Source organism: Mus musculus, chromosome 13 (assembly GCF_000001635.26).
Source record: "Mus musculus strain C57BL/6J chromosome 13, GRCm38.p6 C57BL/6J".
Taxonomy (NCBI): Eukaryota; Metazoa; Chordata; class Mammalia; order Rodentia; family Muridae; genus Mus; species Mus musculus.
The window spans coordinates 117,240,373-117,264,146 of NC_000079.6; the positions used below are offsets into that span (position 1 = coordinate 117,240,373).

General features: G+C 41.1%; 1 protein-coding gene across 1 annotated transcript in view; it reads left to right on the forward strand.

Annotated features, from left to right (window-relative positions):
* Window positions 1–23,774, forward strand: part of Emb (embigin) — a 53,843-nt gene that overhangs the window by 19,800 nt on the left and 10,269 nt on the right. The window contains exons 3-4 of the mRNA NM_010330.4: window positions 8,900–9,092; window positions 9,329–9,414. Coding sequence (NP_034460.3) covers window positions 8,900–9,092; window positions 9,329–9,414 — 279 coding nt within the window. The remainder of the gene's footprint in view (window positions 1–8,899; window positions 9,093–9,328; window positions 9,415–23,774) is intronic.

Genomic DNA, 23,774 nt, shown 5'->3' on the forward strand with positions numbered 1-23,774 from the left:
AGGGTATCGGGATATAACTGGGGACGTTTCTTTGGAAGGGACACTAGACTCTTGCCTCTCTGCTGCCTCATCTCGTGGATGTGTGAAGCAGAGTGAACTTTCCTCCTGAAGTTGATGATTAGCAATAGAAGGCTGAATAACATGGATTATTTTTATGTTATTGAGTCTAATAAATAACTGGATTCCATAAGTAATAACTATCAGTTTTCACTTCAATGTATAACGTAATTTGGGAGAAAGATAAAATTATAACTCAAGTGTAATGTTGTTGTTTTCTTTTTTTGTTTTGTTCTCTTGCTTTTGTTTTTTTATTTTGTTTTCAAGACAGGGTTTCTCTGTGTTGCCATGGCTGTCCTGGAACTCACTGTGTAGACCAGGCTGGCCTCAAACTCAGAGATCTGTCTACCTCTGCCTCCCGAGGGCTCCCCCCATTAAGTCAGGAGAATGCTGAGTATAGGACTGGTGGCTTCCCTTTCCTAAATGAGGTATTGGCTGTATGCTAGTGTGGCCTTCAGACTTTCTGTAAGATTTCTGGCTATTTTATTCAGAATATAGGAGATAACATAGACCTCACTGATTTATGCAGTGAAAAGTAGGTTGGAGTATTGAGGGTCCTTATCTTCTATTTATTTTCAATGAGTCACTCTATCTTTTTAGTTATATACATCATAGTGCATGGTGACTTTCCATGCTATATGACTTTTCTTGAAAGGGAGAGGGAGAGGGGAGTAAAAAAGTTTCATTTTCCTTAGGCAGCACACCATAGTCGGTTAAAAGACGATTTTGCCTAAGTCTGGCTTGGTAAATCAGCATGTTTTTGTGGGGTTAGGTGCAGGAGCATGGGTGAGATTTCCTTATGTGTGACTGTCTCCAAGGCAACTATGTCACTCCTAAAGCTCACCTCAATGTGGGTGAGCATTCCTGGAGCTCTCTCCCATGCTTACAAGAAATTACAAAAATACCTCAACACAGATAGCTGTACGTACCTAGCACTCATACCTAGCAGTACTTACCACATCTGTAACTTTGGGGACAGGGAACACAGATAGCCGTATGTACCTAGCACACATACCTAGCAGTACTTACCACATCTGTAACTTTGGGGACAAGGCTGTGAAGCTTCTCCCACTTTCTGAGTTTCTAGAACTTTCTAAGTTTTGGTGGCTTCTGAAATCTTATGAGCTGCCTTCCTCCCTCCCGGGGGAGTGCCTCCATTAATCGGACTTTTAAAGCATATTTGAAAACACTATATAGAAATTTCCAGTTATATTGTTGCAGGGTTCCAAATGGTCAGAGTTGATGTCCCTACCACTCCTCTTTTTTTTTTTTAAAGATTTATTTATTTATTATTATATGTAAGTACACTGTAGCTGTCCTCAGATACTCCAGAAGAGGGCGTCAGATCTCGTTACAGATGGTTGTGAGCCACCATGTGGTTGCTGGGATTTGAACTCCGGACCTTTGGAAGAGCAGTTGGGTGCTCTTACCTATTGAGCCATCTCACCAGCCCCTTACCACTCCTCTTAAGATGACAAGCTGCCAATCATTTCTGCCAAGATCTTATGTATACAAGAGACTATTGAGGCAGCTCAATACATTGGATTAAGAGCTGTGTCTTTATTTTTATTTTAAAATTCTTTTTAAAGATAAATTCTTGGCATGTACTCTAGGCTGATCTTAAAAGTGTGATCCTCCTGTCTCAGCTTCCAAAGTTCTGGAATCACCGAATTTTTAATCTATCTCAGAAACTGAGTACATTTCTACATTCTTAGAGCTGTAGAAGTCATGGGTGTTTTGCAACAAGATGACAGAGATGTGTTCGTTCCTCTTGTGCAATATTAGGGAACTTGAAATGTTGTTTCTTGAGCTCACAGTTAATTTCTTGGTTAACCACAAAAGATTTTCAAGGGAGGGGTAGAGTTTTCTGTGTAGTTTTGATGCTGTGATTCTGTGACAGGAAGTAAAGGAAGCTGCAGAAATGATATGAAAAGCAGTGAAATAATAGGTGGCCTAGGAAAGGCTGTGGAGGAGAAAGGCTAAGCTCTGGTTTGCACCATGGGAGAGCATTTAGTTGAGAACGTAAGTGTTTTAAACACGTTCATCTGACAGCTATCGTTTCGCTCCCTTTGGTAAGCAGCCGTACCTTTAAATTTCCTTTGACGTCTGTTATTTCACTTGAAGTCTTGAGTTTGAAAAGTTAGGAGGTGAAGATGTCGATGCTATTTCCATAAGAACTTTGGATCTTTCAGAGTTTGTATGTGTTGTTGGTGAGGGGAGACTCTGGGCTTAGCCACACTTACATCTGAAGTTCAGTGTTGCCTGTATCTTAGTCACCTTGGGTGAGAGTCTCCTCTCTACCTTATCTGTGAAGCAGGGTGGCTGCTTACCTCATAAACACTGCTATGAAGATGAAATGATGCAGACCAGGCAGTCAGCATGCAAGTCCTAACATTGCCAGTGAGCTCTTACACTTTCCACACTTAGATGGCAAGACGGTGCTTACTGAGCCCCGCTCTGTAGAGCGTTAGTGCTTTCTATAGACTTCCTCTGTATCAGCCCATTTTGATGTATAACAGCACGAGGCAAGGAAACTGGGGGAACCAGGGCGGTGTTCAGGATATAGTTGATGGTACAACCTTTGCCTAACAGCCTAAGATATACAAGGACCTGGACTGGATCTCCACCAGAACATACACACACCCACACACCCTGCACGCACCCACTAACCACTAAACAAAAATCAAAACAATAACATTAAAAAGATCCTTTGCTACACAAAGAAAAATTGTTAAGTTAATTGTTTTTTTTTTGTTTGTTTGTTTTGTTTTGTTTTTTTTTTTTGTCTGCTGTAACAAAATGCCCAGCAAAAGCAACTTGAGGAAGAGTTTATTTTGGCCCGTAGTGTGAGAGGGCAAGGCAGTGGGAGGCTGACGCAGCTGTTCACGTTGCACCCTTAGTCAGAAAGTGGACGTAGATGTTGGGCTCAGTTTGCTTTCTCTTTATTCAGCCTTGCATCCCAACCCATAGAATCATGCAGACTCAAGGTGGCTCCCGTCATAGCAGTGAAACATCTCAGAAACTTCTGACAAACTCGTTTGTCTCCCAGCGATCACTATTCTATCAGGTTCTGGTTCATGATCCTAGCTGACCATCATACCGGAGCAGCTAGACAATCTACGGTCTGGTGTTAAAGGTGCAGCTTGGATACAGTTATAGGTGCTCATTTTAAATGGAAGAAGAGTAACTTTCAAGAGAATCGAGGCAATCATGTCCTCCCGGCTCTGGTGAAAGATAACGAAGACCTGTGGGAAAGAAGGTTGGAGAAACTGAGGCAGATTCGGTAGCCATTTCAGAGGGAGAATTAAGACTCCTACTGCATTTGAGTTAGTGCCCAAGGGAAGGGGAAGCTATTGGATCAACCTAGACAGACTAGGTCTGAAGTTCCTTCAGATATGCAGTTTAGATACTCAGAGAACATGTGGGTCAGTGGCCAAGAGTGATGTTTTGAGTGGAACTCTTGCTTTTCAAATAGTGTTTTAAGGGTATTAGAGGTTACTCATTGGATTTAGCACAGGAGGGCTAAACTGAGAGGAAAAGGAAAGAGACCAGAAAGCAAGTCCCCCAAAGCAGGAATACTGAAGGAGCAAAGGAAAGGATTAGTACGCCTGGCACTCGGGGAGGTTTCCTGGGAGTGAAAGGAAAGTAGAGGGGATTTCAGAGAATAAAAGACATTGGCAATATCTGATGTGTTGTAGCCAGCAGATAGGTTAAATGAGAACTTTGGGGGGACTGAGAAATGGCTCAGCAGTTAAGAACAGCTGCTGGTCTTTGTGAGGCCCCTGATTGGTTTGGTTCCGAGCATCCAAATGGCAGCTTACAGCCTTCTGTAACTCCAGTTCCAGGGGACCCAACACACTCTTCTGGCTTCAGTGATTACCAGACACATAATACACAGAATACATACTGACATGCAGGGGAAACAATCGCACATAAATACTAAAAATTAAAAAAAAAGAGAGCTTTGAAAAGTAACATTAACCAATTTGGCTATCAAACTTCTTTAAACATTAATTAATTCAGAGTGTACGTTTGTGCACATACCGCGTGTGCATGTGTGGAGGTCAGAGGACAATTTGTGGGAGTCTCCATCCCGTCTACCATGTGTGTTCTGGGGATAGAACTTGGGATGTCCTGCTTGGTGCTAAGCCTGCTGATTTGCTGAGCTATCTTGCTGACACTAAGCTATTTTCTAGTGTATGAAAGGATATTTTGTGTGGTATATTGGGTATTGAAATTGGGAATATAGGAAAAAAAATCAGACAGAATAGCTAAGTTTTGAATTTAATTTTTACCAGGAGAACTCAGTTTTAAGTGTACCTAAGGGCTAAATGTGACAAAAATATGTAGAAAAAATAATCTCAAGACTAAATATAGTTGACCCTGAAATAGCCTTCTGGAATGTAGGTGGCTCTCAGCAGATATGCTGACATAAGTCCTTCAGTTTTCCTCAGTTTCTTTCCATATAATTTGACTGCTGTTAAGGTCTTTCAGTGCCAGGGTGGGATGGAAGTTCTGTTCAGCAAATCTTCAGTTAAAAAGCAGTTCCTTCTCACAGAGTGGCTCACTAGCCAGCTATACTAACTTCCTTTGCAAACTCTGGCCTGTACTGCTTAAGAAAGCACTCTGTGAAGTTTTAGGTGTACTTAAATGTCCCAAGGCATGTGCTCACCTCAGTTCTTATATTTTGCCTCTGCAATCCTTACAAATGAACTAATCGAGGTCTTGGGGAATGAGTGTATACATTAGAGTGCCCTCTCGTAAGTGCAGCGCCTCCCATACTTCTTTAGAGCAACTATCATTGTTCCAATATTTGGGTAGCAGCTTCCTAGGTTTTCTATATTGTTTTAATTCTCAAGTACCATAGTTATTATATCCCAAAATACTATAGTTAACATTTTTTCCTGTTGGTTGGTTGCTATTGCTTATTTGTTTTCATGACATAGTTTCTCTGTGTAGCACTGGCTGGGTGTTCTGGAAGTCACACAATATTTAGCTTTTTTCTGTTTTTTTTTTTTTAAGGCATTTTATTCATGTTTTTAAGGTATTTGTCATCTCAGCATTTCTGGAACATTGCTTCTCCCGTTTTTACATCATCTGCAAGAAAGAACTAGATTCTTTATCTTGCAGAATTTCTCAATAGATTTTGTTGATTGCACTTTAACAAGGCCTTTCTGTCTCTACTTCCAGTAAGAGGAAAACAGACTTTTGATTTGCAAAACTCTGTCTATGGAGATGGATGCCTGAGGTTCAAATCTTCCAAAGTCAACCGCTCTAGATGGTCCTCACTACAATAGCGCCTTTTAAGAAACCTTTCTCTACAGCACAGGGAAGTCAAGCGATGTACAAATCCACAACTTTAAACATATCATGTTTTGGGGGCATCCAAGTCCGCTAGCTGTTTGGAAGTGCACAGTTAATTACATCTTGTACTTACCATCCTGACCTTGGGAGCATTAGAATATTCAACCATATCCCATACCTGTTAACTGTCCTTTGCCCTCCACTCTGAGCCCAACACTACTGAATTTTTGGTCAACTTGACACAAACTAGAATCACCGGAGAGGAGGAAAACTCAGTTGAGGAATGACATCCTTTGGATTGGCCTGTGGGTATATCTGTGGGGCATTGTCTGCATTCACCATTGATATGGGTGATGTTGGCCCTGGGCAGGTGGTACTAGATCTCAAATGAAAGCAAGTTGAGCAAGCCAGAGGCTGCAAGCCAGTCAGTAGCATTCCTCTGTGGTCTTTGCCTCAGTTATTGCCTGGGTCCTTCTTTGGCTTCCCTTGATGTTGAATGTAATATGAGCCAAAGGAAGCCGTTCTCCTCCCAGTTGCTTTTGGTCAGAAAGTAAACTAGGATCCTAGGATACTCTGCTCTTGTGTAAAATCGACTTTCCTTTTTTTAAATCTCACACAAATAAGCTGTGTGGATTTAAATTTGTATTTAAATTCTTGGGCTTGGCGTTTTGCTTAACACAATTTTCTCTACATTTATGTGTTTAGCATTCTGATAGCAGGAGAGGGAGAGAAAGGACATTTTTGGGAAGGGGGAAATGACCTTTTGTAAGGGTAAACCACCTGTAGGAGACATGTGATAATTTTATGGCCATATAGGCTCAGGCATGGTGCAAGAATTCCCTTTCGATGAGTGTTCCTTCCTCCCAGGAGGGGACTTTAGGGCATCAGGATTTCAGTAACTCAAATACTTTTCACACAAAATAAGTTTTGTATTTTATTATTCTTCTGGACTAGTTCAGGAGTATATATGTATATTTGAATAGCCATATTCTTCTTAGTATATTACAGTTTTATTTCTGTGATAAATATATTGGAGTAACAATGTAAATGAGGCAGGAGTGATCTTGCCTCGGGTCTGGGAGGTTTCAGTGCACCGTTCTCTGGCTCCATTGTTTCTGGATCAGTCAGGCAGAGCACCACAATAGAACAACATTCTAATATGTCGGAATGAATTTGCTCTCCTCTTTGGAGTCAGGAAATGGAGATTTAGAATGGGCTCCAGGATAAAGTTTATATTCCCAGGGCACAGTGACATACTCTCAAAGCCCACATTTGGCGACATAGTTACTCCAGCAAGGCTACATCTGCCCAAACAGCACCATTAACTGGAGGCCAAATCTTTAAATCTCTGAGACTACGTGGACTATTTATCATTTGCGTCACCGTGAGTATCATGAGAATTCTTAGGAAGCCACCTGATTTGCTGAGTCTTCTTGGCAGAGTAATAGCAGTGGGTTCTCACCTCGAGCTAGTAACTGTGTCTGGACACACACAGGTTCTTGGACCTGATAATGACACCAAGTAAAGGTTTCATTTTGAAGAGTGGCCCCTACATCTTGTCATGGTTACGCCCATGACATCTGTGCACTGCTGTACTGCTTGATATATCTTGCCAGGCTACTTGTAATTCTAGCTAGCAGCTCCCACAGCTAGATTGATTTCTTCTCTCTTTCAATAGCTTTCATAGCCTCTTCAGCACTATAAAAGTTAGCCAATAGCTTAGTGTGAAGCTTCCAGGTCAGTCCCAGCTTGATTTCCTCCCCACAACCCCTCCTGCCCAACATTCCACTATTCAAATAGATGATGTCTTTCACAATAGGTTTTTATTAAGTTCTGGAGCATAACCAAGGACAATGGCAATAGAATGTCATTTGAGGGTCTTTGTGACCTTACTGGCTTAACAACCCAGTTATAAGAGATAAGTTATTCCTCACATGGACCAGCATCCTCCTAAACAGAGAAAAACAAAGAAAAATCATTTCTACCAAAATCAGGAATAAAACAAGAACATGTCTCCTGTTCAACATAGTCCTTGATGTTAGTGTTGTCTATGCATGCGTGTGTGTGTGTGTGTGTGTGTGTGTGTGTGTGTGTGTGGTGTGTATGCATGCACGTGTGCTTCTGTGTACATATTGATGTCAAGTGAGAGAGATAAGAGATAAAACAGGATGGAAAGGAAGAAGGTAAAAGTATCCTTATTTGCAGACGATGTGATTCTTACACATAAAGGATCATAAAAAGACTGCCAGAAAATGACACTTGATAAACCCATTCAGCAATGTAGCAGGACTCAGAATTAAAACAAAGAAAGCAGTAGTCTTTTTTTTTTTTTTAAAGATTTATTTATTTATTATATGTAAGTACACTGTAGCTGTCCTCAGATACTCCAGAAGAGGGCATCAGATTTCGTTACGGATGGTTGTGAGCCACCATGTGGTTGCTGGGATTTGAACTCGGGACCTTCGGAAGAGCAGTCAGCGCTCTTAACCACTGAGCCATCTCGCCAGCCCTAGCAGTAGTCTTTCTATATAATGACAATACACACACCAAGAAAAACCTTGGGGGGGGGGGGGGAAACAATATCATTAACATTAGCTTATAAAAACCTTAAAATATCTTGGAATAAATCCAACCCAGGAAGCAAACAACTTTAATGCAGTGAAAATTCGAAGTCACTGAAGAAAGAAATCCAAGAAGATGCCAGGAACTAGGGAGACTTCCTATACTTGTGGTTAGTAGGATGCAGATTGTGAAAATGGCTGCCCTACCAAACAACCAGTCTATCATTCAGTGCCATCCCCATCAAAAGTCAAATGCAATTATTCAAGAAACTGGAAAAAAAAATCTTAAATTTTCTATGGAAATTCAAAAGCCCCAGGAGAGTCAGCAGTTCCCTGTCATTTTATGAGGACAGAGAATGACAATTCAATCTGCACATCTTGCCATAACTGCCAAGACTATCTGCTTGCTGGGCAGAGTTCAGTCTGCGCTTCAGTTTGAGCCTGCCAGTGTGCGGTCTAGCATTTGGAGTATACCTCTCAGTAGCTCCTTGCTCTGCATCACTCAGCTCTTGAGAATTAGAGGAGACAGATATGACAGCCTTAGGCTTTTGTGCCTTTATTAAAGTTGCAAGAAAACTTTTCTTCAGCTTTGCTTATGAAGGAGAGTAAGGAAGGGAGCTAGAACGAAGAGCATTAAGTATCTGTAGCTGTGGGCTGGCAAGATGGCCCAGTGGTTACTCTTTCAGAGGTCCTGAGTTCAATTCCCAGCAACTAACTGCATGGTAGCTCACAACATTCTGTAATGGGATCTGATGCCCTCTTGTGGTGTGTCTGAAGACAGCTACAGTGTACTCGTATGCATAAAATAAATAAAAAACTCTTCTTTTAAAAATAGTATCTATAGGAAATCACTGTTAAGTATTTAAATGGTTTGTATATATCTTGTTTCTATAAGCTGTATGTGTGTGTTCATGTAGTGAATTTGCCTACAAATGTAATGTTCATAACATAAGTCCTTGTTCTTGTGTGTTGAGCAGAAAAGTCCAATGTATCAGTAGAAGAGAACGTAATTTTGGAAAAGCCTTCTCATGTGGAACTCAAATGCGTGTACACAGCAACTAAGGATTTGAACTTGATGAATGTGACTTGGAAGAAAGATGATGAGCCCCTTGAGACTACGGGTGACTTCAATACAACTAAAATGGGCAACACCTTAACCAGTCAGTACAGGTTTGTATAGAAGTGTACAGACCGCCAGCCACCGCCGGTTTAACTACACGTTTTGCTATTCACTAAACATTTTTTTCCTTCTGCAATCATTTAAATGTTCTGCTAATATTCTAATTTTCAGAATTTCTAATTTTACAGAATTATTTCTGTTTTAAAATTTTGATCGATGGCTGTCTTCATTTTTTATTAAGTATTCTGGGAAATAAGCTTGTATTAATAACTCTAATTATCTCTAGGTTCATCGTTTTTAATAGCAAACAATTGGGAAAATATTCTTGTGTCTTTGGAGAAAAGGAACTAAGAGGGACCTTTAACATCCACGGTCAGTATTTATAACTTCAGCATTATGTTCTTCGATTTCTCATGTCCCTTGGGTTTTAAGTAATTACTATAGTAATAAATGTAGATCAGAGGAAAGAAAATCATTTGCTTTTCCTTGAGTATAGTCTTACCTCCCCTTCCCCACCCCCCTTTCTTTCTTCCATCTTTCTCTTTTATTTCTTAGTTTAAAATACAAAATTTAGTTCACGGGCCAGCTGCCAAGGTTCTCATAAATCCACTATGTGCCTTAAATTATTTATTAATTTAGCCCTCTAATCTTCTGGTTTTGAGAACAGTCATCTAGATGATGAGTTCCTACATCCTGATGACTCAGAGGACCATAAAAGTCTCATACACCTCATGATGCACAGTGGTACCTGCATTTTGTGCCATTGAGTAGGGGCATTTCAAACCACAGTCATGTGTCTTCCAGCGACAGAGATGCAATTGTGAACTGCAGTGTTGGGTAATTTCGCCCCCTGTGTTCTTTCTAAGCCTGCATAGTGTAGTCCACCACAGACCTTGGGTGTGTGTCAGACTCTCCTCCTCTGAACCATACCCAGGAGGTCACGGCACTGTGTAAGTAAGCAAGTGGAACATAAAAGGCACACTTTTAATGGATAAATTGACTGGACTGGCAATGGAGAGGCGAATGTGCTAGTGTAGAGTTTTAAACACAGCACACTTAGGCACTGCTAAATTTAATTTAAAAGTCTTTCTAATAGCCAGGCAGTGGTGGTGCACGCCTTTAATCCCAGCACTCAGGAGGCCAAGGCAGGTGGATCTTCAGTTTGAGACCAGCCTGGTCTACAGGGCTAGTTTCACGACTGCCAGGGCTAAACAGAGAAACCCTGTATTGAAAAACCAAACCAACCAACCAAAAAGAACCTTTTTAATTTTATAGTTTATTATATTTAACTTGTAGCTTTTTTTTTCAGCTTCTTTTTTTTTTCCATTTTTTATTAGGTATTTAGCTCATTTACATTTCCAATGCTATACCAAAAGTCCCCCATACCCACCCACCCCCAATCCCCTACCCACCCACTCCCCCTTTTTGGCCCTGGCGTTCCCCTGTACTGGGGCATATAAAGTTTGCGTGTCCAATGGGCCTCTCTTTCCAGTGATGGCCGACTAGGCCATCTTTTGATACATATGCAGCTAGAGTCAAGAGCTCCGGGGTACTGGTTAGTTCATAATGTCGTTCCGCCTATAGGGTTGCAGATCCCTTTAGCTCCTTGGCTACTTTCTCTAGCTCCTCCATTGGGAGCCCTGTGATCCATCCATTAGCTGACTGTGAGCATCCACTTCTGTGTTTGCTAGGCCCCGGCATAGTCTCACAAGAGACAGCTACATCTGGGTCCTTTCGATAAAATCTTGCTAGTGTATGCAATGGTGTCAGCGTTTGGATGCTGATTATGGGGTGGATCCCTGGATATGGAAGTCTCTACATGGACCATCCTTTCATCTCAGCTCCAAACTTTGTCTCTGTAACTCCTTCCAAGGGTGTTTTGTTCCCACTTCTAAGAAGGGGCACAGTGTCCACACTTTGGTCTTCATTCTTCTTGAGTTTCATGTGTTTAGGAAATTGTATCTTATATCTTAGGTATCCTAGGTTTTGGGCTAATATCCACTTATCAGTGAGTACATATTGTGTGAGTTCCTTTGTGAATGTGTTACCTCACTCAGGATGATGCCCTCCAGGTCCATCCATTTGGCTAGGAATTTCATAAATTCATTCTTTTAAATAGCTGAGTAGTACTCCATTGTGTAGATGTACCACATTTTCTGTATCCATTCCTCTGTTGAGGGGCATCTGGGTTCTTTCCAGCTTCTGGCTATTATAAATAAGGCTGCTATGAACATAGTGGAGCATGTGTCCTTCTTACCAGTTGGGGCATCTTCTGGATATATGCCCAGGAGAGGTATTGCTGGATCCTCCGGTAGTACTATGTCCAATTTCCTGAGGAACCGCCAGACTGATTTCCAGAGTGGTTGTACAAGCCTGCAATCCCACCAACAATGGAGGATTGTTCCTCTTTCGCCACATCCACGCCAGCATCTGCTGTCACCTGAATTTTTGATCTTAGCCATTTTGACTGGTATGAGGTGGAATCTCAGGGTTGTTTTGATTTGCATTTCCCTGATGATTAAGGATGTTGAACATTTTTTCAGGTGCTTCTCTGCCATTCGGTATTCCTCAGGTGAGAATTCTTTGTTCAGTTCTGAGCCCCATTTTTTAATGGGGTTATTTGATTTTCTGAAGTCCACCTTCTTGAGTTCTTTATATATGTTGGATATTAGTCCCCTATCTGATTTAGGATAGGTAAAGATCCTTTCCCAATCTGTTGGTGGTCTTTTTGTCTTATTGACGGTGTCTTTTGCCTTGCAGAAACTTTGGAGTTTCATTAGGTCCCATTTGTCAATTCTCGATCTTACAGCACAAGCCATTGCTGTTCTGTTCAGGAATTTTTCCCCTGTGCCCATATCTTCAAGGCTTTTCCCCACTTTCTCCTCTATAAGTTTCAGTGTCTCTGGTTTTATGTGAAGTTCCTTGATCCACTTAGATTTGACCTTAGTACAAGGAGATAAGTATGGATCGATGCGCATTCTTCTACATGATAACAACCAGTTGTGCCAGCACCAATTGTTGAAAATGCTGTCTTTCTTCCACTGGATGGTTTTAGCTCCCTTGTCGAAGATCAAGTGACCATAGGTGTGTGGGTTCATTTCTGGGTCTTCAATTCTATTCCATTGGTCTACTTGTCTGTTTCTATACCAGTACCATGCAGTTTTTATCACAATTGCTCTGTAGTAAAGCTTTAGGTCAGGCATGGTGATTCCACCAGAGGTTCTTTTATCCTTGAGAAGACTTTTTGCTATCCTAGGTTTTTTGTTATTCCAGATGAATTTGCAAATTGCTCCTTCTAATTCGTTGAAGAATTGAGTTGGAATTTTGATGGGGATTGCATTGAATCTGTAGATTGCTTTTGGCAAGATAGCCATTTTTACAATGTTGATCCTGCCAATCCATGAGCATGGGAGATCTTTCCATCTTCTGAAATCTTCTTTAATTTCTTTCTTCAGAGATTTGAAGTTTTTATCATACAGATCTTTCACCTCCTTAGTTAGAGTTACGCCAAGATATTTTATACTATTTGTGACTATTGAGAAGGGTGTTGTTTCCCTAATTTCTTTCTCAGCCTGTTTATTCTTTGTATAGAGAAAGGCCATTGACTTGTTTGAGTTTATTTTATATCCAGCTACTTCACCGAAGCTGCTTATCAGGTTTAGGAGTTCTCTGGTAGAATTTTTAGGGTCACTTATATATACTATCATATCATCTGCAAAAAGTGATATTTTGACTTCCTCTTTTCCAATTTGTATCCCCTTGATCTTCTTTTGTTGTCGAATTGCTCTGGCTAATACTTCAAGTACTATGTTGAAAAGATAGGGAGAAAATGGGCAGCCTTGTCTAGTCCCTGATTTTAGTGGGATTGCTTCCAGCTTCTCTCCATTTACTTTGATGTTGGCTACTGGTTTGCTGTAGATTGCTTTTATCATGTTTAGGTATGGGCCTTGAGTTCCTGATCTTTCCAAAACTTTTATCATGAATGGGTGTTGAATCTTGTCAAATGCTTTTTCTGCATCTAACGAGATGATCATGTGGTTTTTGTCTTTGAGTTTGTTTATATAATGGATTACATTGATGGATTTTCGTATATTAAACCATCCCTGCATTCCTGGAATAAAACCTACTTGGTCAGGATGGATGATTGCTTTAATATGTTCTTGGATTCAGTTAGCAAGAATTTTATTGAGGATTTTTGCATCGATATTCATAAGAGAAATTGGTCTGAAGTTCTCTATCTTTGTTGGGTCTTTCTGTGGTTTAGGTATCAGAGTAATAGTGGCTTCATAAAATGAGTTGGGTAGAGTACCTTCTACTTCTGTTTTGTGAAATAGTTTGTGCAGAACTGGAATTAGATCTTCTTTGAAGGTCTGATAGAACTCTGCACTAAACCCATCTGGTCCTGGGCTTTTTTTGGCTGGGAGACTATTGATAACTGCTTCTATTTCTTTAGGTGATATGGGACTGTTTAGATGGTCAACTTGATCCTGATTCAACTTTGGTACCTGGTATCTGTCCAGAAATTTGTCCATTTCGTCCAGGTTTTCCAGTTTTGTTGAGTATAGCCTTTTGTAGAAGGATCTGATGGTGTTTTGGATTTCTTCAGGATCTGTTGTTATGTCTCCCTTTTCATTTCTGATTTTGTTAATTAGGATTTTGTCCCTGTGCCCTTTAGTGAGTCTAGCTAAGGGTTTATCTATCTTGTTGATTTTTTCAAAGAACCAACTCCTCGTTTGGTTAATTCTTTGAATAGTTCTTGTTTCCACTTGGTTGATTTCACCCCTGAGTTTGATTATTTGCTGCCGTCTACTCCTCTTGGGTGAATTTGCTTCCTTTTTTTCTAGAGCTTTTAGATGTGTTGTCAAGCTGCTAGTATGTGCTGTCTCCCGTTTCTTCTTGGAGGCACTCAGAGCTATGAGTTTCCCTCTTAGAAATGCTTTCATTGTGTCCCATAGGTTTGGGTACGTTGTGGCTTCATTTTCATTAAACTCTAAAAAGTCTTTAATTTCTTTCTTTATTCCTTCCTTGACCAAGGTATCATTGAGAAGAGTGTTGTTCAGTTTCCATGTGATTGTTGGCTTTCCATTATTTATGTTGTTATTGAAGATCAGTCTTAGGCCATGGTGGTCTGATAGGATACATGGGACAATTTCAATATTTTTGTATCTGTTGAGGCCTGTCTTGTGACCAATTATATGGTCAATTTTGGAGAAGGTCCCGTGAGGTGCTGAGAAGAAGGTATATCCTTTTGTTTTAGGATAAAATGTTCTGTAGATATCTGTCAGGTCCATTTGTTTCATAACTTATGTTAGTTTCACTGTGTCCCTGTTTAGTTTCTGTTTCCACGATCTGTCCATTGATGAAAGTGGTGTGTTGAAGTCTCCCACTATTATTGTGTGAGGTGCAACGTGTGCTTTGAGCTTTACTAAAGTGTCTTTAATGAATGTGGCTGCCCTTGCATTTGGAGCGTAGATATTCAGAATTGAGAGTTCCCCTTGGAGGATTTTACCTTTGATGAGTATGAAGTGTCCCTCCTTGTCTTTTTTAATAACTTTGGGTTGGAAGTCGATTTTATCCGATATTAAAATGGCTACTCCAGCTTGTTTCTTCAGACCATTTGCTTGGAAAATTGTTTTCCAGCCTTTCACTCTGAGGTAGTGTCTGTCTTTTAACTTGTAGCTTTTTATTCTGCAAATTAAATTTGTTTTTAAACATTAGTTGACCTTTATAACAATGGTCTAAACCACACTTTATAGCAATCTAAACATTTTATCACATTTAATAAACCTTTTGGACCTTCATAAATTATTTGGTTAGTAAAGAAGACACTCCCATTGAGTACATTGCTATTGATGCCGTCTGTTTACTGAACTTGTCCTACCAGCCACTCTTCAGAGCCACGCTGTTGTTGAGAAGATCTTTGTTCGGAAGCATGCCCTTGGTGGTTTGCTCACTTTTGGCTTTGGTTTTGTTAGTACAGATTTGCTGATGAGCAGATAATTCGGGGTGAATGTTCCCATCTCTTGAGAAGAATCCTTTCTGTGTCAGGGCCCATGGTGGGAGAATGAATCAAAGTCTTGTAAAGTAAAAGTTTTCATGGAAGTTCTTGATTCCTTTTTTCTCATCTCTTCTCCATTCACCCTTCCACTGGTAATGGGAATGTTGCTGCTGCTGTTGCTGTTGCTGCTGCTGCTGCTGCTGCTCCTCCTCCTTCTCCACCTCCTCCACGTTGGTTCACTGGTGACTGAAATGGCAGTAGCATTTTCTTCCTTTTTACAATTTTTATAGATACCTAGCTATGACACATCCCACTCTTCTTCATTGGAACCAACAATTAGAATATGTGCCTCATCATTAAACAAAACATTAGAAGGTCTCAGTGTCATAATAAAGACTAATTATTTGAGTTAGATAATCACTTTCATGAAAATTCCAACATTTTGTGGTAGATTAGTGAACGACCGTTTGCAGGAGTTTGGTGAATGGAGTCTGTTGCCATAGTGATTGCTGGCCCTTTGTGTCATACTCATTTACCAGTGATCTGACACTTCTGGAGTCTGAGTAGCTTCTGACAACATAAGGATGCTGTGCTCAGGGCTCATCTGTAGCAGAATGGTGTGCTTCCTCACTGTGACCATCTACTCCCATGTCCCTTACCAAGTCCCCTATGTACTCACACTCAAGACTTCTTGCATTTTCTTTTAATTATTTCAGCTTGGAAATTGTAATATATCCTCGTGGTTATTCACTTAGGCCTTTCCAGTTACAGAAAGTAACATCATACTTGGGTTCCATTGTGTGCTTTTTATTTAGCTTCTTGCCTCTGTTGTCCGACTTAACTTATGCAGCAATAGTCACGGTATATTTTCCTCCTCCTCTTCCTTCTTCTTTCATTTCTTTCATCCATTCTTCCTTTCTTTTCCTTCCTGTTCCCTCCCCCTTCCCTCTTTTCCTTCCAATGAACAATGACCAAAACCCATAGGTTCTTAAACTATGTATTTTAAGATTGTCTTTTCCAGTTTTGTGAAGAGTGGCATTGGAAATATGGTAAGGATTGTGTTGAGTCTGTAGACTATTTTGGTCATTGTCTTAGTTCGGGTTTTACTGCTGTGTACTGACACCATGACCAAGGCAAATCTCACAAAGGACAACATTTAACTGGGGCTGGCTTACAGGTTCAGAGGTTCAGTCCATTATCATCAAGGCAGGAACATGGCAGCATCCAGACAGGCATGGTGCAGCAGGAGCTGAGAGGTCTACATCTTCATCTGAGGGCTGCTAGCAGAATATTGGCTTCCAGGCAGGTAGGATTGAGGGTCTTAAAGCCACACCCACAGAGCCACACCTACTTCAACAGTGCCACCCCTTCTGATAGTGCCACTCCCTGGGCCGAGCATATATAAGTCATCACAGTCAGGAAGCTACTCTGCTGGTCCATGAGCACGCAGATGTCTCTCATTGCCTAGGATTTTCTCCAGTTTCTTTCCTCAGTGTCTTCCCGTTGTTTTTCGTTTGTTTGTTTGTTTGTTTTTGGTTTTGGTTTTCCAGTGTAAGGGCCCTCCACCACCTTTGGTTAGTTCTAGTTTTTGTTTGGTTGTTTAAAGTCATTGCAAGTGAGATTGTTTTGTTGATTTGATATTGGGATATGAAAAGCTAGTCATTTTCTCTATTGATCTTTGTGTCTGCTCTTTTGTTCAAGTTATTGATCAGAACTTATTGGAGTGTACAGGGTCTTTTAAGTCCCCTCCCCGCCCCTGCTCAACTTGTATTTCCTTCATTTCTTCCTCTTGTTTTGTTTTTCTGGATAGGGTTTCCAGTTCTATATCGAATGAGAGTGATCGCCCTTGTCTCATTCCTGATTTTTAGTGGGATGCTTTTGAGTTTTCCATTTAGGATCACAAGAGGCTTTGGAACAACAAAAGCTTCCTGTATATATTGTTTTTATCATGGTGAGGCATCTGCCCTGTATTCGTAGTTCCTTTATGGTTCTTATCACAGTGTTGAATTTTGTCGAAGAAATGGGACAAAACAAGAGGGGGTGGAATATGTACAGTATGAGAGCAGAAGAAACAATTTGAGGGGTGATAGAAGGAGCCTAGCAAGAGAGTATGTGGGAGATGGGAGAGAACAACAACAAAACAAACAAACAAAAACAATAAAAACCAAGACCCTAGAGTATAATGCTGTGAATGTACAATATAATCATCTATGTATCCCATCCCCGATGACATGTTGATGGGCCCAGTCTTGAACATGTCTGCTGCGGAACCCAGAAGTTATGTGATTTTTATGAGAAACAATTGTCGTGGCTAGAAGGTAGCAGGTTATAGCATTCCTTCCCATTCTCTGGCTTTTACATTTTTTCCATTCTCCTTCTATAGGAGAGCCATGGAGTTGCTGATATAGAAATAATATAGTGCTGGTAACACAAAGGTCACTTATTTTTGGCCTTTGGCCAGTGATGAGTCTCTTTGCCTTTTAAAAAAGAAACCTTGGGCTGGAAAGATAACTCAGTGGTTAAGAGCTCGGCCTGCTCTTCCAGAGGTTCCCAGTTCAATTCCCAGCAACCACGTGATGGCTCACAACCATCTGTAATTGGATCTGATGCCCTCTTCTGGTATGTCTGAAGAAAGTAACAGTGTACTCATATAAAATAAATAAATCTTTAAAAAAAAAAAGGCTGAGAGCAGCATTGATATGTACATATTTAGATGTAGATACTTAGAAGGCAGTTCGAGAACATGTGTGTTTAGTATGGCAATTACAGGTTCCCCCTCCAGGGCCTCTGACTTCCCAGCCACAGGATGTCTTCCTGTCTGTCTGTCTGTCTATCTATATTTTGGAGACAAGGTCTCATAAAGCCCAGACTGTTCTCCAGTTTGTTATGCACCCAAGAATGATGTTTCCCTTTTGATCTTCCTGCTTTAGCATCCCAAGTGATGACAGGCATGTACCACCATGCTTACCTCCATTCCACGTTTTAATCCTATCTCTTAGGGCTTCAAAAACCTGTTACTTTAAACGTTTGCTTGAAGCAATTTAATTCAACTCCTTAATGCCCACTTAACACTAATGTCACTTGTAAGTATGCACTCTATCCTGCAGATACTTATGACATTAATAACCTGGGTTGTTCTGGAGAGTCCTTGCTAAAAATAACAGTTCTCTGGAATTTAAATCAATTTATAATTGGTTATTCCTTGGAGAAATAATTTTATTTGAGGAGACTTTAAAGGCATCTATACCACAATTTATTTCATAGTTGTTATTTCATTAAGTCTGTTGGTCTTATGTAACTGTGTGCATTTTTGTAAATATCATCTACATGGCTTGCTTATGGTTTTCCTTAGAGAGAATGGTCTTTATCTACAAGTTAATATGTATAAAAAGCTAGTTTCACGTTCTCTCATACGTTGAGTGAGACTATTCTTTCTCTTCCCCATTTTATTTTACTTTTGCTGTAAAACTGCTTGAGTCAAGCCCAGCTCGTGAACATAAGACCTTGGGACAATTTATACCGTTTCTGTCCTGAGGGGAGCTGATGTGTTACTGTGACATGGTACTGATGAGTGTGGAAAAATATCTTCTGCGACCCAGTCCGAGCAGGAGGGCAGGAGAGCTGCTAAGATGTTGAGAATTGTGTGCCGCCCACAAAGGCTGGCATGGGTGTTTCTTAGTGGTCTGTCAAATAGTATGAGCAAAAGAAAGAAGAAAAGAGGAAAAAAACCCCCAACTTCTGTAAAATGTATTAATTTCAAAAATCTCATGACAAGCTAGGCAGTGATAGTGCACACCTTTAACCCCAGCACTCAGCAGCCAGAGGCAGGTAAAATCTCTGAGTTCAAGACCAACCTGGTCTACAGAGTGAGTTCTAGGACATACAGACATACACAGAGAAACCCTGTCTCAGAAAGCGAAGACAAATCTCATAGTAGATAATGCAAAACTTTAATGATGAGATTTTGGTAATATAGCATGTATTGAGCCTGGCCCTGGTTCAGTCACCTGCCTTCCCTGAGAATTTCCCTAATAGCCTGACTGTCACCCATAGTTGCCTTAGCTGCCTTTGGTTCCAATGATAATGTCTAGTTGCCCTTGAAATGAGCATGACTTTGGGCCAGTGTTCTAGCCTGTGAAGGTACAAGCTCAAAGCTTTATTTTTGTAACTTTTGGACAGCTATGACTTTGACTAAGTAGATTCAATCCAAGATTTCCAGATGCTACTTTGAGTTAGAAATTTCACCATCCGGTCCTGAGGCCTCCCCATCCCCCATGTGTCCAACTTTACTCAAAATTTCAAAATACTAAGAAGGGACATTAGAATACTATCGCCCTGCCCTTGTATCAATACGTGTGTTTAGACATGAGTAGTAGCCCAGAACAAACTGATCCTCAGTATAGTTAAAAAAAACTCCTAGGTCCGAAGTGGTAGCTTCATGCCTTTAATCTCAGCACTCTGGAGGCAGAGGCATGTAGATATCTTTAAGCCAGTCCAGTTTATCTAGTGAAATCTAGGCCAGCCAGAACTACCCAGTGAGTCCCTAACTCATTTCATATATATGTGTGTGTGTGTGTGTGTGTGTGTGTGTGTGTGTGTATAAAATTCAATTCTCTACGGCTATTGATAGTCACACTGAGCCAAGCAGAGATGGTGGGAAGCCGGGCAGTTTTAGAAAACATATGTTGTTCAACTAAGTTCTAAATTTCTGTTTGACGGTTGAGACACAAAAGAGAGTAAGAGAGAAAGGATTTTGTTTTCAACACTTGAGCTGCTCTCTGTTTCTGAGTTGTCACCCGATGTCACTGACTTGGGCTGTAGCCTTTTCCCAGCATTCAGATGGGAAAAGTGTGAGGTCACAGTCATGGCTTCTTATCCAGCTCTTACAGATTGCCCGGTTGTCTTGACTAGCCCTCCTCGCTGCCAGTTATGTGTCCTGAGCATCTCCTTCACAAAGCCTTACTGAAAAAACAGCAGTTTCTCCTGTTGTGGAAATTAATCCCAACCCAGGGTTTCTACCTGTGTTGGAAAATTTAGTTCCCAGATTAAAAACACACAGCCTTTATATTTACACCAAGCCTTAAACAGTACAAAAGCTGGGCAGCTGCCTACCCTCCATGCTGTTAGAATCTACCTTCCTGTTGATAACCCCGAATTATTACTTACTATGTTTCATCTGGGATGCTCTGAACTCTTAATTGTCCAGCCCCTGGGGCCACAGTTTCTTTACTCTTAACCCATGGCAGCTTCTCTTTCTCCCCCTGCACCTTCTTCTCCTCATGGTTCCTTTCTGACCCCCAAGCCTGGGAAACCTCAACCCCACCTACATCTCTTCTGCCCAGCTACTGGCTGCTGGCATCTTTATTTACCAATCAGAGGTAACTTGGGGGCCAAGGTATATGTGTGCAGACTCATCTCTGGAACAACCAGGTCTTGGGGGCCCACACTTAGCATTAAGACCAAACCTCGACATCCTGTTCCCTCAATCTCTGTCAAAACTTGTCAATCTTTTGCTCATATTTCAACACATCATTTCCTGCTAAAGCATGGCCTAATTTTGAGACGGAAGCATGGCGTGCTGACTAGTTTTGTGTCCGTTTACCAGAAGTTAGAATCATTTTGAAAGAGAATACCTCAAATGAGAAAGTCCCCCTCCACCCCCACCAGATTGGTTTGTGGGCAGGCCTGTTGTGCATTTTCTTGATTGTTGGTTGATGTGGAAGGGCCCTTTTCACTGTAGGTGGTGTTAACCCTGGGTTGTTGGTCCTGGGTGCTGTAGAAAGCAGGCTGAGAAAGCCATGGGGAGGTAGTCAGTAAGCAGCACTCTTCCATGGCCTTGGCAACAGTTCCTTCCTTTAGCTTCTTATCCTGCTCTGAGTTCTTGTGCTGATTTCTCTTGGTGATGGAGTATGACCTCCATGATGAGAGTTGTAAGCTGAAATAAACCCTGCCTTCCCCAAGTTGCTTTTGGTCATGGTGTTTAAACACCTCAATAAGAAACCCTAACTGAAACACGTGCCAGGTTTAGAAAATAGAGTATCTAAAAGAGAAAGAGCCCAGGAGAGCAAACACTGACCCTGACCAATGCTGGGCTTCTGAATTTGCCCTTCAGGACGCTGTTAACTTAACCATGAGCTGAGCCTGGCACAAGAAGTCCATGAACCAGGACTCTAAAAGAACCTCCCATTTCTGCTCTCCACATGGGCCTTGAGAATTATAGCTCAATTCCCTTTCAGGTTTGGAGGGGACCAAACCTATGATAGCTTCAGAAAATGGTGAGGCAAGTCCTGATCCATAGGTCTCTAATTGGTACCTCTTCTAAAATATTGGGGACCCCTCTATGCCCTAGAGTAACCCATCAGCCCTCAAACATGGTGCTACCATAATAGAGCCATACGTAATGCTGCATGCTTCGTGAAGACGTCTGGTGAGATGGTGGTGTGTGTGCAGCTGGAAGCATGAGGGTGCTTTGTCAGGATTTCTGATTGTAGCTTAGTCCCCCACTTTACAGTCTCCCCTCCTCACAGCAAAACCACAGATTGGGAAATGTGCATAAAAAGGAGCCAAATCATGTGATTGTTGGCTAGCCAGGAATACAAGCCTTGCCTGTATTATAGTGAATCTAATCTGTTTTCTACAACCTGAACTGTGCCTAGTGTTGATGACTCAGAGAAGAAGGTGTGAGTTCATCTGAGTAGGGGGAAACAGAGTAGATAGCGATGGTGTTATTTATTTCTCTAAATTTCCAGTTCTAGAAAACAGATCAGCCAGTCAGTGTACTACCATACCAGCAAGTATTGTCAGTTCTGTTCTTTAGGGCCAGACTCGGGAGTGTTGAATGAAAGAAAGGAATTGACGTAGAGTCTTACAGAGACCTCGGTCCATAGACCATTGTCCAGCCTTAGGCAGCTCCCACCACCAGTTTTTAGTGAAGAAATTGATCCTGCCATAAGAAAAAAACAAGGCAGAATAAAATGTTCTAGGATTCTGCTTAGTTGAGCCTTTACCGTTTTGACATTTAATCATTTTCTTCTCCTCTATAACTTAAAATATATTTGTTATATTAGTATCAAGACAGATGGTCTGCTCTTCCCCTTGGATCTGGGAATTGCTTCCAGTTTCCTCATAATGGTTGGTTTCCTCCATGTTGGAGCCATCTGGATTTATAAACGAGTTCTGAGGTGATTGCAGTAGACAAAAGATGCGGGACTAAGCATATAGGAGAAGCCTGTTTTGAAGGCTGCACACCTATCTGAGAGATGCCTTTCCCCTTAGCCCTTTCCACCTAAATCCATTTAGATTAAAATTGCTTTCTTATTTAGTTTTTTCTTTTAGTTTTTTTTCTTTTTTTTATTATCAAGTTACTGTCTGCTTTTTCTCTGTATTTTCTCATTAAAAACTATATGTTGTAAGGGAGGTATTTCTTTTTTACTCTTAGGATTCAAGTATCCCTTCTGTTTCACATACTACATAGGTCTAGAAGGAAGGTTGTTCTGATCTTTCAAGCCAGCTATGTTTCTAGTTATTGGCCAGGACCTAGCTGGGCATCCTGGTTTAAATCATTAAAACTCCTGCTGAACCGAACCGCAGCACACGTGCCTAATCTTAGAAAGTGCTTGGCTGTGTGGCCTGAACTGTAGAAGAGTCTGTCTCATGGCTTCTAGGAAGAGTTGTGTCCTATATGGTATTTGGATGGACTAGGGGTCTCCTCAGGGTCTGGAGCTAATGTTTCTTCCCTCTTCTCCTTTCTCTCCTCTCCTATTTATTCATCTCTCTTCAGCATCTCCCTTTCCAGGTGGTCTGGGTGAATCGTGCAGAAACTCTCTTGAGCGTTCGTGAGTGACTTCAGGTAGCTACAGAGCTCTTAAGATGTACGAGCGTATACGGTACAGCCGTCCTCCCTCCCTTTCCTCTGTAGAGCTCATTTCTCCTCTGCTCCGCAAAGGCTAGCTGACCTAAAAACCACAAAGGAGAAAAATTATCTTACGACGGTTGCTAATGGCACTACATATAAAGGGCACAGCCATTAATTACAGGAAAGCGTGATTAAGGGAGCTGTATCAGGACATAATCCAATAAAAATTGGAATGTTGTGACAGTTATCATGGACTGAGCACTTTCCATTTGGTGAACCCTTGTTTAGCCCAAAAATGCCCTACCCATATGTATATCAAGGCTGTCACGTATGTCAATTTTTCTTTCCTGGTTCTAAATCTTTTCTTCATCATTGCATTATTAGAGCAGATATTTAAATTTTAATTTTTCTGACTTTGGGTTCCTTGGCATTGTTACTAATTGTATATACTTCAGACTTTCTTGTCTAAGAGATTTACCACAATTAGCGTTAGTATGTTGTTTTGAAATCATGTGGTAAACTATGTTTCTAAGTCTCTTGTTTGCTGTGATTTCATTTTCCTCCCGACAGTGCTGGCGTCCAGTGTAGAGCTTTGTGCACACTGGGCATGCCCTCCACATCGTGCCTCATCCTTCTGCCCCTTGACTTTCCTTTGTCCCTTTGTGGTACCACTTTCTCTCCCTCTGCTGGCTCTTTACAAATGTGCATCAATTGAGACTATTTTCTAGCCTGGAAATGTTGCTTTTTTGTTCATGCACTTAAGGGTTAAAGCTCTGAAGAGACTGTTGCAGTATCTCAGTCTGTGGGAGGAAAGAACAGCTCCTTTTTATTTGTTTCAAACATTTAATAATTTGTTGCAAATGTGGAATGGTTAGAGTT